The sequence below is a fragment of the Sciurus vulgaris genome (genome assembly GCF_902686455.1).
Source record: "Sciurus vulgaris genome assembly, chromosome: 6".
Taxonomy (NCBI): domain Eukaryota; kingdom Metazoa; phylum Chordata; class Mammalia; order Rodentia; family Sciuridae; genus Sciurus; species Sciurus vulgaris.
Window position 1 is genome coordinate 22666754 of NC_136466.1, and position 16319 is coordinate 22683072.

At 40.2% G+C, this 16319-nt stretch overlaps 1 protein-coding gene and 1 long non-coding RNA gene across 3 annotated transcripts; one reads left to right on the forward strand and one right to left on the reverse strand.

Annotated features, from left to right (window-relative positions):
* Window positions 1–248: 248 nt before the first annotated feature.
* Window positions 249–15025, forward strand: HAVCR2 (hepatitis A virus cellular receptor 2). 2 transcript variants are annotated; one of them, XM_079145608.1, is made up of 7 exons: window positions 249–803; window positions 1960–2298; window positions 3394–3477; window positions 6647–6690; window positions 8094–8220; window positions 10208–10244; window positions 12168–15025. In XM_079145608.1, the coding sequence occupies exons 1-7, from the start codon at window positions 746–748 to the stop codon at window positions 12325–12327; spliced, it is 849 nt and encodes a 282-aa protein (XP_079001734.1). In that variant the 5' UTR covers window positions 249–745; the 3' UTR covers window positions 12328–15025. The 2 variants fall into 2 exon arrangements, with proteins under 2 accessions (XP_079001734.1, XP_079001735.1); XM_079145609.1 differs by lacking the exon at window positions 3394–3477.
* On the reverse strand, window positions 1981–5069 carry LOC306664627. Its single transcript, XR_013764760.1, has 3 exons — window positions 4915–5069; window positions 3458–3818; window positions 1981–2109 (listed from the first exon to the last, which is right to left on the reverse strand). It is a non-coding gene; the product is annotated as an uncharacterized lncRNA (long non-coding RNA).
* Window positions 15026–16319: the final 1294 nt, after the last annotated feature.

Below are 16319 nucleotides of genomic sequence, written 5' to 3' on the forward strand. Positions count from 1 at the left end.
CTTTCCTCAAAGGTACTGTTTGCAAGTTTGAAGGTCAAAGTCAGATTATTAGAGCAGGGAGCTGTGCATATGTCACCTAACACAATTTCCTCATTTTATAAATTTCCTAAGTGAGGAAACTCAGATTCAGTGAGGTATAGGACATGACCTAATTTGTGTTAGAACAAGAACAAGAATTTTGTTCATCATCTTAGTGGCAATTACCTATGAATGTGAGAATAAGGAATATGTCATCCATTGCTCTGTTCCCCGAGTCATAGTCCCAGTGCCTGCATACAGGACATGCTTTATGAGCGTTGGCCCCAGGCCAGACCAATGGACTGACTTGACTGAATGAATGCATGAGCCTTATGATTGTATTTTATGTTCCCTGTTAACCAGTCGGACTTGCACACAGTCCAATTCAAACCTACTTCATCTGAGTTATTAGAGGATTCTCTCTGCTTGCTGTGACTAACTCTTTTCTTCCTCTGAAATATTGCTTCCTCTTTGTTGAGGCATTAGGACAAATATCATCATGTGTACAGGATATGCGGGTGTGGTAGCACAAAGAACTGCGGTATCTTTTGACGTGACTGAAGATTTAGTTGCATTAATATAGAAATTATTGGTGGTCAGACACCTTTGTGTGCGGTCTGGCCTTCAGCAGGAGTGGCTGCCATTCATGTGAAAGAGACAGTTGGAGGAAGCACCCAGTTCATTTGGAGAGTTCGAACTCTCCCTAGAGTCGTCCTCTGACGAGCCAATGTTTTCACATCTTTCCTTGGATGGTGTCCTGCTGCTGCTGCTGCTGCTACTTCCAAGTAAGTGTGGCATGGACATTTATGGTTGGGGAATGATGCTGTATGGATGGCAAGAGAGAGAGGCAAGGGTGGTCATCACAACATCGTTTGTTATGGCACCAGTTTGGAGGCAACCTAAATGTCCACTAGTGAAGAAGTAGGTAAATAAATGTGATATTTCATGACACACAACAGTAAGGCTGACCGAGTATACTGGTATAGAATGTCTCTCAATCACCATGCTTTTTCAAATACCAAAGGGCCACGTCAGCGTAATGTATATCAGGCTTCTATTTGTGTGTGTGCATTGGGAAGGAGCAGGAATATGTAGATTTCTTAATGTGGGCTCTAGAGAGGAGAGTTGGAAAATGGGGAAAAGAGAGGAGAGGAAGTCAGACTTTTCACGTACTTTTTATACTGTTTGGATATCTTAACATGTGAGTGTGGGGGGTGGACTGGGGTTGTGGCTCAGAGGGAGAGCACTTGCCTAGCATGTGTGAGAAACTGGGTTCCACCCTCAGCACCATATAAAAATAAGTAAATAAAATAAAGGTATGGCGTTCATCTACAACTAAAAAAGAAAGTTTAAAAAACCATGAGTGTGTGTGTGTGTGTGTGTGTGTGTGTGTGTGTTGTAAAAGGAATTAATTTTAAATTGCAAAACAACCTGTGAGTGACTTCAAATACACAACCTTCTTATTTGGCCAAGAGTATTTATTTACTGTGTTCCTGGTCCTTTTGAAAAAAAGAGAGAGAGGAAGAGAGATTTATGTTCAGATAGTCATCCTCGGTTGATGAATAAGTGGTTCCTGACTGACAAGGAGATTTTCTCATTCCAACAGCTGTGTCCTCTCATGTTCACAGAACTGGTCCACAATTCCCTCCTAGTTCTCAGTGTGGTGGTTCTGAAAGGGAGGGTCCAGCACCATGACACCTGGAAACTCTTAGAAATACACGTTCTCAGACTCCGCCCCAAACCAACTGTGTCAGGAATTGCAGTGGTGGAGTCCCCTGATTCAAGTTTTTACCAGGCTTCCTGGTGATTCTGAGGCTGCTCAGTCTTGGCACAGTGACTCATCCTTCAAAGGGGACACCAGCAGTGTTCTCCTCTGTGCTTGCTGTCTTCTTGAACTATATCAATCTCACTCAGTCTTGCTCTCCTTCCCTCTGTTTTCAGGGTCTTCAGAAGGGGAATACGTAGTCGAGGTGGGTCAGGATGCCTCTCTGCCCTGCAGATACGTTCCCTCCACTTCAGGGAATCTCGTTCCTGTGTGCTGGGGCAGGGGATCCTGTCCTGTGTTTGGATGTGATGCTTTGGTCCTCCGCACTGAGGAAACAAATGTGAAAGATCAGAAATCCAGCAGATACCAGCTAAAGGGGGATTTCTACAAAGGAGATGTGTCCCTGACCATAGCGAATGTGACTCTAGCTGACAGTGGGATCTATTGCTGTCGGATACAGTTTGCAGGACTCATGAATGATCACAAACTAAATGTGGAGTTGATCATCAAACCAGGTGAGTGGAATCTTTGCATGCCTTCTCTATGCATAGGATTCACATATGAATCATAATAAATATACTGATTTTTACTAACTCTACCTCCCCCAATTACAGTCCTGGGGGTGGACCCTGAAGATCTAAACTTTAATTGACCCCACCTGTGATTTCTAGCAATGTTTAACACCCTCCCCTATGTTTTGAACATCCTGGCTGGGATCTACAGAATGGGAAGACAACCTAGACTAGGGATTTGGTATCTTAACTGCTCATTAGAATCACTTGGAAAAGCCAGGGTGTGGTGGCACATGTCAGTGGTAATCCCACTGACATGGGAGGCTGAGGTGGGAGGATTGCAAATTTGAGGTTAGCCTCAGCCTCTTAATGAGGCCCTAAGCAGTTTAGTGAGACCCTGTGTCAAAATAAAAAATGAAAATGAACAGCTGGGGATGTGGCTTAGTGGTTAAATATTCCTGGTACAACAACAAGAGTATCACCTAGAGAAATCTATCTAACCACTATAATGCTTGGGCCCCAACCACAAATAGAGAAATCAGCATCTCTGGAGATGGAAGTCTGAATATCAGCTGTTCATGGAGTCTACCCCAGGTACAACCAGGATTGTGAAACACTAGACTTTGCATGTGTGTTGGTGGAGGGGTACATGTTCCTGTATGTTTTAAGATTTATAGGGCACATACTTTGTGGCCAGTTGGGGCCGGGTTCCAATTCAACTCTGCCTCTTACTAATTGCTTAATCTGAGAAAAATTATTTGATCTCTGTGACCCCCTCCTCTGTAAAATATATAATACCTCCATATAGGCAACTTGATGGATCATATTTTATGCAAAGCTTTGAGTATGGCCACGTGTGTGACTCTTAGTCCTATTAATAATTAGGCTGTCACAATAATGACTGTCTCTTATCTCTGTCAAACATTTGAAGTGTGTGGTACCCTCTCAGTGAAGGACTTCTGGATCGGTTTGGAAGCTGAGGATGTGTTTCTCTTCATTTATTGTCTTTCACATTTTTTCTGCTGCCCCTTTGATTCTCTGAAACAAGTTCTCTGCACTCAGAGAAGTCTCATCCTTAATGTTGTTTTCTGACATTAGCCAAGGTCACCCCAGCTCCAGCTGCACAGAGTGATGTTACTACAGTCCTTCCAAGGATGCTTACCACCGAGGGACATGATTCAGGTAATATATGGGTCATAGGAGGAAATCTTTAGCCAGTCTCTGAGCTCAGAGGATGTTGACTCTGAACAACAAGTTGAGAAAACAATTTTAGAGTAAAGGCATGAATGTTTTTCTGCACCTGAAATAGTATTTGAGGTGAAATAGTGTTTGAGGTGAAAAAGGTAATGAACACACCCTGTATTTGGAAATAGGCACCCCAGCTTAGGATTCTAGATTAGTTACAAACTAGCCACGTGACCTGGACCAAGGTCTTTCACTTCTCAGGATATCAGCTTCCTCTCTGTTCAAGGAGTGGCTTCAGTGACTTTTGGATTCCATGACCCAGTGAAATTCCCCACCTCCTCTAAGAAAGAATTTTGGTTATGTATGTATTTTGCCAAATAAGGAAAGAAAAGTATCTATTGTCAGTATTCCATTTAAAAAGATTGCTACTTCATAAGATACTGTAAAGAGTAAACAGGAGGGCTAGGGTGTGGCTCAGAGGTGGAGCACTTGCCTAAGTGGGTGTGAGGCACTGGGTTCGATCCTTAGCACCACATAAAAATGAATACATAACATAAGGTATTGTATCTGTCGACAACTAAAAATTTAAAAAAGAGTAAACAGGGCAATGTATGTATAAGTGCAGCATAGTATCTGGCCTGTATAAATTGCTTAAATATTAGTTGTTATTATAATGATTGACTTCACCTCTTTAACGGTTCAATCTTTGGTTGTGCCCTAGTGACTGGGAGTCAACATCTCTTTTGTGATTAGTGAGGAAATTAAATATGGCAGGAACAGGTGGTCACCCACATTGTGGGCTAATCAATCACACACATGTTACTTATGTGTCATTGTTTTATTTTAAAGAATCTACAAATATAGACCGAGATGGGACTTCAGAAGGGATCATTTAGTTCCATTTTCCCATCCTGTGCTTCAGTGCATCTTCCAATGTCACCACTGAGTAGGCACCTGCTGTATACCACACATGAAGGCATACAGTGGGTGGGAAGTTAACTTCCTTGCAAGTGTGGTCCCTTGTACTTGCCTACACCATGCACAGAAGTCCCATTCCCCTTAGTTTTTGCTTCTTAGTTACTCCCCTCCAGGACAACAATGGGGCCACCTCTTACATCAGAGAATATAGGCAGTTTATCTAGATAAAATTTCTGAGCTTTTCAAGAGCCTGAATTGAGAAAATTTTGAATAAACAAACCAAAAAAAGAAAAAAAGCAATTGCTCCAAAACAGGAAAATAAAACTAATAGAGACGTTAATGAATATTTAACAGCTTGTCTGTAATGCAACATTATGTCAACTAGTCAACATGAGTCAACTCATGGTCTATGACTTTGTTTAATGTGATGTGGTTGCATTTAATGTGTTCAATATAAAATGGAGTGAAACCTTAAAAAGTCAGTGTTCCAAGGGCTACGGAATTTGATAAACTCACCTGAACACAGAACAAGGGTCCTCTCCCTTCTTCCTGAAGTAGGTGGGACTGGTTCACAGGTGAGTCCTCAGCTCTGGGAATACTGGTTTGAACTTCACCTTTCTCAATTAATAACTTTGTGATCAGAGGTAAAGTATTTCTCTAAGAATCAGTCTCTTCATCTGAAAAATGGGGAAAATAATCTTACCTACTGTTGTGAGGAGCACTAAATGGGATTGTGGGTTTATGGTGCTAAGTACCATGTCTGTCTGGCATGTAAGCAGTACTGAGCAGTTAAAAGACACAGCATTTATTCGCTTGATGTCCACTCAGCTCAACCACACTGCTGCCTGCAGCTCACCCACCTCCTGGGTTCTCCAGGAAAATCACTGCAATTTCTTCCAACTGTCCCACCCAACTTGGCTGATGGCCAAATTCGTGAAATTAGGCTCTGATAACTCAATGTGCTCCATCCATCTTATGGATCATTTTCATAGCAAATGAAGTTAAAAAAGAAGAAGCAGTCAGTCTTACCATTTAGAACAAGAGTCAAAGTTAGAGGGAAGCAGAAACTGGATTTCCATGTGAAAATCTAGCATGTGGTTAAGATTCATGTTTACTTAGCTGTTCCACCATTGTGGTTTTTATACTTTAAATTCCTGAATTCCTTTCAGGTAATAAGCAGAATATAATCTTGTTCAGATCCTTTTTTTAAATAATTTTAGGCTGAGAGTATGCCTTTATAATATTTATATTATAGTCTGCTGAACTATTATTTAGTTGAAGCTGTTATGCATCTTAAAGGGTTTAGACCTCAAGGTTTCTGGAGGCAACCATGATGTTTAAGGAGTTTCAGAGTCTCTGATTTAGTCAGAAAAATGAGGAAGCAGCTTGGTTTTTCCAAAGTTGACAATTTGTTTTTAGAATACAGTGTTGGTTCCATCTTGTTTGCTGCTCTGTCCCCTGTAGTTGGCATAGGGTAATACATATTCCTTGACTAGATAAGCAGATAAAATAATAAATCAACAAAAATGAAATGGTGAGTTGCCAGCGTAACAGCATGATCTTCAAGATTGTCTAGGGTATATGGTGGAGAATGTATGCTTAAAACCATGTGGTCCTAGATAGGAAGGTCATTTCTATCATTCACTAAACTCTGTGATCTTGGGAAAGTCACTTACCTTCCCTAATCCTCAGTTTCTTCATCTGTCTAAGGGGACTAACAATCCTTTCTTTAGGATCCTTATTTTGAATGATACATGAGATACTTCATTAAGAGTTTGGCACAATGCCTGGCTCCTGGTAAATTGTAGCTAGAGCTATTATTTCCTTTTGAAGATAACCCAAAATCTTCCTTCTAATGAGTAAATGTTAAACTCTTTCAAAAAAATGATTTTTTTTTGTTTTCTTTCAAAGTCCAGAACATAATGACTGTCATCATTGCTATTGAATTTTCTTAGAACCCTTTAAAGCCCTGTGGATAAAACAAACTACATATTCAATATAAGTCTTCCTGACAGAAATCTCTATCTCAGGAAATATAAGTAGTAGGGTTAATTATCTGAATGAATGCCCATGGTCATCCTGAAGTTGATTTGTAAGCAGTCAGTAAATTCTTTTGTCTCCAAATTAGTTATTGTGAAGATGATGGGGAAGAATTAGTTTTAAGTAGGATTATAGATATCATTAAGCTTTTTATGATTAAAAATAAAATTCTTCACTATTGACTATCTTCCCTCGTTTGTGTGTGCAGCGGAGACACAGACGTTGGGGACCTTCAATGATAAAAATCAAACAGTAAGTAATTTTTTTGTGTTTATGCTAACAATCTCAACTGAGTAAAGAAAATCTGGCTTTAGACATCTTCATACCCACTGTTCCTTTGGGGGTGGGGGAGGGGGTTTACCCCCCTTAGCTTCAGATTCCTTATGTGTAAGGTGTTGACAATGACAAACCAAAAGGAAGAAACATTAGAATTTTGTCTCTCTTCTCAAATTTCACAATTGTTACCACTGTGGAAGCTTCAAAGACTCTCCAGCTTCTTCTACTACATTTCTTCTTGCTTCCCTTATGTCCCATGAGAAAGATCACTTACTGAAATTTGTTCATTTATATATGACACTACACCAATCCAGAATATTCAAAGCCAAGAGTTTACATCACTGAAGCATAAAGTAATACTTGATTTTACCACAGTTTTAATGTTCCCCACCTTCCCAGAGTGAAAGAAAGATCACTAGAAAGCAAGCATGCAATGGTGACTTAAGAATTCTTTGAGGACACATCCAGGAGTCTGCGTTGCTTTGACTGAATCTCCTGCTCATGTGTTCACATCTGGTGCTCAGCATCTTGTGTTTGTCCCTCCCTTCTTTGCAATCAAGGACTGCCTCCTAAGTATCTCTGTGTGATCACAGTGCTTATTGCACAGTACTTTACATGCTCCCTCTAGCAGCTACAGAAATATGCATGTTGAATAAATGTACACGTTCACTGAATAAATAAAAGATCTAACTTTTCTGAATTGTTTTAAAAGTGCTACCTACTATTGATTTTAAAGGAAGAACATGGACTAAAATTTTAGAAATAGGTTTTTTTTTTATGTCTCTCAATTATCAGAAAAACAAATTAATTAGAGAGATAGCAATACTAGCTGCCTTTGATTGAGTATTTATCATGTGCCAGCCCCTGTGCTAAGCATTTTATATTATGTGTCACTTAATTTTCCCGATAATTCTTCAAGTTCACTTAGCTCTTGGTGATAGAGCTGAGATTTGAACACAGCATGGTTTGGTTGCCAAGTCCTGGCTGTGATGTCATTCTTTCTGTGCAAATAGGGTTTTGGCTGCAAGGCATCAAATGAGAACCACTCTGAAACTCTCTGGGGAGCACAGGGTATGCTGAAAGAACAGGACTCCGCTGTAAAGCCCATTTTTTGGAGTGTGGGTAGGGATCCATTTATTAAGAGCTCTTTGTACAACCACAGTGCAGTAGAGGATATTCCATTTCTTCGTTAACTCCAATAATTAAGCTAATCCATTTCTTTGGTGGTTTGAGGCTTGTCTAGAAGGCATTGGTTTCAAAGTTCCTGCAATACTGTGATGCTGTTAAATGGATGGTCTGGCTCACAAGTCATGAGACTGACTGAGTATACGGCTAATTTCTGGACATTTGCATCTTAAAAACTGTTTGTGTTTCCATAGCAATTATCCACACTGGCTAATGAATTCCAAGGCTTTGGAACAACCACCAGAAGAGGTGTCTACATTGGAGTAGGAATCTCTGCTGGATTGGCTCTTATGCTTATCTTTGGTTCTTTAATTCTCACATGTAAGTTGTTGAACATGGTTTGTCTTTCTCTCTAATAGAAACTGGAAATGTTGGAACCAGTACAAACATTGATAGAAATATAATTTTGTGCTGGGCATGGTGGCTCATGCCTCCAGAGGCTGAGGCAGGAGGATTAGAGGCCAGCCTCAGGAACTTAGTGAGACCCTAAGCAACTTAGTGAGGATTCTGTCTCAAAATTAAAAATAAAAAGGGCTAGGAGCGTGGCTCAGTGGTAAAGTGCCCCTGCTTTCAATCCCCAGTACAAAAACTAATATATATAATATATATATATAAGATATATATTATATATATTACATATATAATATATTATTAATAATATAATAATATTATAATATATAATATATATATATAAAATTTGTACCTAAAGGTGATTAGACTAAATGCTCACTTATACTTCTAAACCCTCAAAATAATAATAGCTAATAATTATTCAGTGCTTACTATACATCAGGCAGGTCCTGTGCCAAATGTTTCACATACATTTTATCATTATCACCATCATACAAGATAGGCAGTATTACTAGCCCCATTTGCTGATGGAGAGAAATAAAGTTGAGAGAGAGCAAGCCATTTTCCCAAGGTTTCAGAATTAGCAAGTTGCAAAGCTGGGATTTAAATTTAGGCAGACTGATTCTAGTATCTGTTCTGCACATCATTGATTAAGAAAAAATTTTTTTTTTTTTTTAGTACTGGGGATTATTGTACCCAGGGGTGCTCTACCACTAAGAGACATCCCAGCCCTATTTATTTCTTGAAATAGGGTCTCCCTAAGTGACCCACACTGACCTTGAACTTGTGATCCTCCTTCCTCAGCCTCCTGAGTAGCTGGGATTACAGGTGTGAGCTACCACACCTGACTCTTGGCAGCTCTTAAGTTGGTATTCCTTGTCTGACTGTCCAGTGGATAGCTCCAATTTGATGTTTCACACATTCACATGCCCAAAATGGAGCTTCTTATTCTATATTCCACCTTCCCAGAACCTAACCTTTCCTTGTCTGGTCTTCTCCATCCTATTTTACTATTGTCCATCTGGTTGTTTAAGCCAGAAATGCAGAAGTCCTTCTGGAATACTCCCATTCTTACCTCTTAAGATGCAGTCCAACTGCAGTTCCTGAAGTCTTTCTCCAAAATATACGTACAATCCCTCATTCTGCACCTCTCCACCACCACCTTCCTCCAAGGCACCATTATCCCTACTTGTCTTCCGGTTTCTTTGTTCTTCCTTCTCTCACACTCTCCACATTGCAGACAGTGATATTAACAGCCAAATCAGATCATATCTCTGTCCTTCGATGATTTCCTCCAGGTCTTAAAATAAAACCCAACTCCTTATCACAATGGAAAAGTGACACCTAGCCCCAGCTTACCCCTCAGCCTTCACCTGGGGCCACTCTCTTATTCTAGCCATGTTTTTGGTATCAGAGACTCACCAAGATCTTTCCTAAGGCTTCTCTCTTCCTGGAAGGCTCGCTCCTCCTGGCTCCTTGACACAGCCGACTCATTCTTTTCTTTCAGAGTTTAATGATAATCTCTGCCCCATTATCTGTTTCAGTGTGTTGTGGATTTCTTTGATATATCACAATTCGGAATTATTTCCTTTATCTACTTACTTACTCTTTTCCTTTCCTTCCTATCCTATCCACTTTCTTCTCTTTTTTTCTTGTCTCTCCCATGCAAGCTTCATGAAGTTAGGGCTCATACTTTACCTTTGTCTCAACCATGCCTAGCAAATTGCCAGACGCTAAGAAGATGCCTCATAATATTTGTTAAATTAAAAAAATGCATCTTCTTTATTTTCTAGTATAGTCCATAGAGTAAACTAAGACACACATGGGGAGTTTGATTTAGTCCCTTCTAAGGAGAGACCAGATTTCCCTAAACAACTATTACCTGCAGTGAGCCCATTTTATGTCTTATTTATTTTATCAAAGTACATTTATTCACTTTACCTCCCCCTTTACCTAGGGTATTCTCATAGGAAAAAGAAGTTACAGAATTCAAGGTAAGAATAATGGAATGGGAGAGGGGGAATCTCGGCAGCCCCTACTCTAATATAGTTTGGATCTTTGATCTGAGAAGTTCCAGCCTGGGGTCTGGGGGTCTAAGCTTGTATTTTTTTTTTTTGCCTTAGGCCTAATTATAAAATGTAAATTCAACATGTTGCTCTGTTTGCTCCCTGATTCATCTAGCTTCCTTAGTTCTAATGTTAAGGTATAGAATTTATTTCCCTATTTTAAAGAAATGTCTACTTATCTCTGTATTAATGTTTTTCTAAAGTGAACCGAAACCTGAACTAATTGAGCACTTACTGTGCCCAGAGTCAGGGCTGGACACTGAGGTAACCAAAGTGAACAGTGTTTTTATAACCCCACCCAGGCTGTTCAGCTGATTGTGTTTAGGATCACCTGGGCACTTAAGCAAACTGATGAAGGAGGAGTCCACAGCAACTGAATCAGAATTTCAGTGATGAGGACTGATGAATGTGATGAATACTTTCAGGTATTGCTCTGAAAGCTCTCCAGGTGGTTCTGCTGTGCAGTCAGAGCCGAGCGTTCCTTCAGGTCCCTGTCTCCATCACATTCCTGACTATTCACACCCATCCATTCCTGGTTGGCATGGCTTATGCACTAATTACCAGATTTTACACTTTTAGTACATTTAGTTCATGAGGAAAATGCAATATATTTCAAGAAACAAATGATTGTCCACTGAATATTATCTAAATCACTGATCATTTTAGACTAAGTAAGATGTGGTATATTATAAAGACAAAATAATATGTAGTAAGAAGTCAAATAAAGTCAAATAAAAATTCAATTATCAGTGCCAATGTTCTTCATTAGAGCAGAAACTGGGAAATATGATTATTATTCAGAGGTAACATTGACAGGCATTAATTCATTATTTGTAAGATTATGTGATTAATGTTTATCCCTATCTACAAATTGTAAACTCCATAGGAAATTAGGAACTTGTCTTTTATATTAATGACTGTATCCCCAGAACAGTGCCTGATTCTATCAATAATCAGTATTAAAATGGAATAAATTAATATTCTTCATGGTTGACCTGTGAGGCAGGACTCACATTATTTTCATATTACTGAAACACAAAATTTACTAATATTCATCCTCAATGGGATTTTTGTGTTTTATTTAGTTCTGTCCAGCTTCGTAAAACAGTGTGTAACATACTAATTATTTGAATGTAAACAAAACATAGTGCATGTCTATCATCCCAGCACCTCAGGAGGCTGAGCAAGGCTTGCAAGTTTGAGGCCAGCCTCAGCAATTTAGTGAGGCCCTAAGCGACTTGGCAGGACCCTGTCACAAAATAAAAAATATAAAAAGGGGTGAAGGTGTGGCTCAGTGGTTGAGAGTCCCTGGGTTCAATCCCTAGTAACACACACACACACACACACAAAAACCCAAAATACAAAAAAAAATTTACCCAAGTTATAAAGATGGCAAGTATCAGGGATTTCCAACTCTGATCTGATTGGATCTATAACACATTCATTTCAGTTTCCTTTGAAATTGTTCAAGTTCACAGAAGAATTGGAATGACAGCGCAAGGGACAATAAATAGAACCTTCACCTGAATTGCGCATTTGGCATTCTGGCACTTTTGCTTTGTCCATTGCTCTGTATGCACAATGACTTTTCTGAACCATCTTGATACTTCACTGAAACACTTCAACCTTTAACACTAAGAATGAGGATATGCAGTTTTTATATCTAAGAGAAATGAGGTTAATTCAGATTTTCTCAGTTATTCTCCAGATTACTTTATGGAGTTCCTCCCCCGCCCCCCAGTCAACATCCAATCTAGGATCATATATGTCTCCTTAGCAAAGCCTAATCTTTTAACCTGTTCCTGTTGCCTGGGGAATACTTAAGTCAACCGCGACACTTTCTTTTCACAGTCTCATCACACTGGCCAACCCCCCTCCCTCAGGGTTAGCCAACATTGCAGCAGAGAGGATGCGCTCGGAGGAGAACATCTACATCATTGAGGAGAACATATATGAGATGGAGGATCCGAACGAGGACTACTGCTATGTCAGCAGCGTGCAGCAATCCTGACCACCTCTGAGTTGCCACCTTTTTATGCCTTCATTTTTGACCTTGGTATTATTGTCTTTCTCAAAAATATAAGAAACGTCAGCTGACCAGTTTTACAGGTAATGTCCACGGGCACGAAGAAGAGCGTTGCTATTGTCTGGAGATAAGTAACTCATGTGGGGGGTTCAGCCGTGACCTTCACTGAACTTAGTACATCATTGGTTTGTATTCCAGCAAACAGGACTACCCAATCCAGAGACTGCAATCATGCGCATTAGACTTCAAATGTTCTTTTATACATATTCGAAATTCTTGATATGAGATCTCTGGAGCTCCAGGAAATTCAGGCTCATGATGTGACCAGAAGTTCCTAAAAATGCAGAGAATACTGTGTGCAGAGACACATGCTTTTCTTCTTTGGTACAGAAAGTCAAAAGGGGCACTGATTTTCATGGAGATCTGTAATCCTTAAAAGGTTAAGATAAATTGGATGTGGTGACTCATGCCTATAATCCCAATAACTCGGAAGACCCAGGCAAGGGGACTTCAAGTAGGAGGCTAGCTTTAGGGGCCCTAAGCGACTTAACGAGACACTGTCTCAAATGAAAAATAAAAAGAGCTGGGGTTGTGGCTCAGTGGGTAAGCACCCCTGGGTTGAATTCCTGGGACCAAAATAAATAAGTAAATAAAGAAAGAAAATAAAGACAAAGAAAAAAGGGTTACGATAAGAAAGGAATGGTCTTGAGGGTTTGAAAAGGAGTGATCAAGAAGGTTTGGTGGTTCCCTCTGAATCTCAGTTTATGCTTCTTTGAAAGTTGCCTGTCCAGCGTAAGTGCTCACCTCTGCCTCAGTTAAGAAGACGACTCAGCAGGCCTGTGGTGTGGCAGGAACCTGGGGAAAAGGAAGCACCGTGTGTGTGTGTGTGTGTGTGTGTGTGGCCAAATTTTGCTTGTTGTGCACTCAGAGGGAAATATCTCTGACCAACTTCTCCATTCATGGGAGAGCTAGAGCTGTATTCTTCACAGAAGAAGAACCAATGACTGGGACACAAATTCTGTTTCGTGGTGGAAAGGAGGCAAAGGCTTCCAGCAGTCTGTATTGTCAGCATCAGAACCTTTGATGGAAAGACAGTGGTCCTTAAACTTAAATTCCACGATGGTGGAGACTACCCTTGTCTTATTTATTGTTGCCTCCTCAGGGCCTGGCCTGGCTCTGAAACTTACTGCATAACTTCAGAAAGCAGAAAGGGGAGCTTTCTGTGGAGACGTTCCATTGCAGAGCTCAGACAGAGCATGAGTCTGTAAGTTCATTTTTTGGAGGATTCACAAATACTCCAAAGCTCCCATATCCCCTCTTATCTTTGCCAAAGTGAACTTTGTTTCTCAGTTATCATCTTTCTGTCCAGGATCTCATTACTCTTCATCTGTTTTCCTCTTTCTGTGGACCCCTCCTTAGCATATCTAGAATGTGGCCCATGTCTGACATCCCTGACTCTGGAGGCTGAGGCAAGAGGATCACAAGTTCAAAGCCAGGCTGGGCAACTTAGTGAAATCCTGTGCTAAAAAGTAAAAAAGGGCTGGGGGTGTAGCTCAGTGATAGAGTACCCCTGGGTTCAATTTCCAGTACTGGGAGTGTGGATGAGGTGAGGCAACAATATGGACCTGTTACTGACAGAAAATCCCTCCCCCACAGCTAGCTGATGAGGAAAGTGCTACTGGACTGTATATAGAGGATGCTGGTCATGGGCACGCAGCAGGCTGTTTGTCTCTACAAATCTTTCTGGCAGTCTGATTGTGTGAATTATATGGTATTTGAACTATATAGCTTTCTAAAGCAGATAGGTAAGAGGGATCATTTTGTACAATTAATTATAGGCAGCAGTTCTCATACAGGCTGACAAATTAAACTCAAGTGTTAAGATCATGAACTTTTAGTGGGAAAGAATATCACAACACATTTGGACCAGATGGATGGTTTCTCCCCAATGATATTCTTATTCTACAAAAATCTTTAAACAAGGGCATATGTACAAATATGATTACTGCAAGGGTATTCATAAGAGCTTTTTTACATCAATAGAAAAAATACTTGATTGCACGGTGCAGTTAGAAAGAACTAGGAAGTTTCATTGAGTCTTCTGTTGATTCAACAAATACTTAGTAAGTGGTTACTATGTGCTAGGTGCTGTGTTTTGTGCTGGGACCATGGACAGGGACCAAATAGGCATATTCCTGGCCACATGGATGTCACTTACTCTGACAGGAAGGAGGATTCGTGTCCATTCATTCAGTGAATGTTTATTAGTGCCACTTTTGGGCAGGCACAGTTCTGACCTCTAGAACAGCAGTGACTGAAGGGGCCAAAACTCCTGCTCTCTTGGCGCTCATGCTTCTTGTCAGAGGGCAATGCTCTACGGTTAAGCAAAAGGAAAAGTAGTTCTAGAGTAAGTGTACATAATTGGTTGTTTTTTATTTGTTTGTTTGGGCCTTGAAATTATGATAGACGAGTGTAGTGGCACCCGCCTGTGATTCCAGGGACCTGAGTCAGGGGAATTATGAGTTCAAGATTGCCACTTTAGCAAGACCCTGTCTCAAAATTTTAAAAAGGGCCAAGAATGTAACCCAGTGGTAGAGCACTTGCCTAGCATGTGTAAGGGCCTGTGTTCCATCCCTAGAATGGCAAAAAAAAAAAAAAAAAGAATATACCAAGTATATCAAAATTAATATGGTTATATCATTGGGACAAATGGTTGGGAAAGACTGATTTTTTTCCTTTTTTTTTTCTGTTTTAGTTTATTTTCTCCATTTTCTTTGGTAATAAAAAGTTAAATTTAAAGATTGTAGCAGTGTTTTCCTATCTGCTCTCCTTTTCATAGGAAAAAATGAAGGGTTAAGATCAAGGTTGGCAGTAGAATGTGACAGTAAGCCAGGTCTGGAATCTTGGATTTTTAAAAAAATTTTTATTATTTTTTTTTATTTTTACAGACTTCATTTTGATTCATTGTACACAAATGGGTACATCTTTTTGTTTCTATGGTTGTGCATGATGCAGATTCACACCATTCATGTAATCGTGCATGTACATAGGGTCATGATGCCTGTCTCATTCCATGAGAAAAGGATTCACTCTACAACAAGTATGATAATGGAGAAGGTAGCACAGGGGAAACAAACACAAACACAACATCAATAACAAGACAGAGACACGGAAAGGGCCCAGGGAATGGCAAGGGATAATTTAAAGAATTAGAAACAATGTCACCACCATCCCAAGGCTTTGAGGAGGGTTTTGACAGAACAGTGCACATCTCACATTGTTGCTGCTGCTCAGCATGGCACCCAGGTGATGTGTGAGGTCTTGGTTGGGGAGTGTATCCTCCGGTGTCCTTTAAAAAACTATCCAAGCCTGGCACCATGGTGCGCACCTGTAATCCCAGAACTCTGGAGGCTGAGGCAGGAGGATTCCAAGTTTGAGGCCAGCCTCAGCAACTTATGAGACCCTATCTAAAAAAAAAAAAAAAAAGAAAGAAAGAAAGAAAAAAAAAGAAAGAGCTGGCAATGTAACTCAGTGGACATAGTTTTGGTTCCAGGGCTGAAAAGGCACCACAATCTCTTAAATCCTTAAGGAAACATTTTGCAGTACACGCAATAGTGCCTTGTAGTGGCCTGAAAAGAACTGGTCACTTCTAGCAGCCTTGTAGTACACAGCTTCAGAACCCTGGTTCTCTCAATTGACATTAGTGACATCTGAAGGGTGTATATAAATCACACTGGCACCTGGGGCGGTTCTACTTTTTAAAGATGTCAGCTTATTTTCCTAAACTTTGGAGGGGAGAGACAGTAGTTTTTTGTTTGCATGGAATGCTCCATTTTTACTTAGCCTGAGTCGCTCAATCGACCTTTATTAAAATCACATGTTGAATGGCAGAATGGTGCAGTAGAGGTAGTTAAACCCAGCTTTCACTTCTGCCTCTGCTTCAGTCACATGGGTGGGTCCTACAACTCTTCCTCTTT

Bases quoted from the DNA above. Each gene is read 5' to 3' on its own strand.
- HAVCR2 (XM_079145608.1), top strand. From the start codon at position 746: ATGTTTTCACATCTTTCCTTGGATGGTGTCCTGCTGCTGCTGCTGCTG. The intron at 6,691-8,093 runs GTAAGTAATTTT...GTGTTTCCATAG, and splicing joins TCAATGATAAAAATCAAACA to CAATTATCCACACTGGCTAA. The intron at 8,221-10,207 runs GTAAGTTGTTGA...CCCTTTACCTAG, and splicing joins TGGTTCTTTAATTCTCACAT to GGTATTCTCATAGGAAAAAG.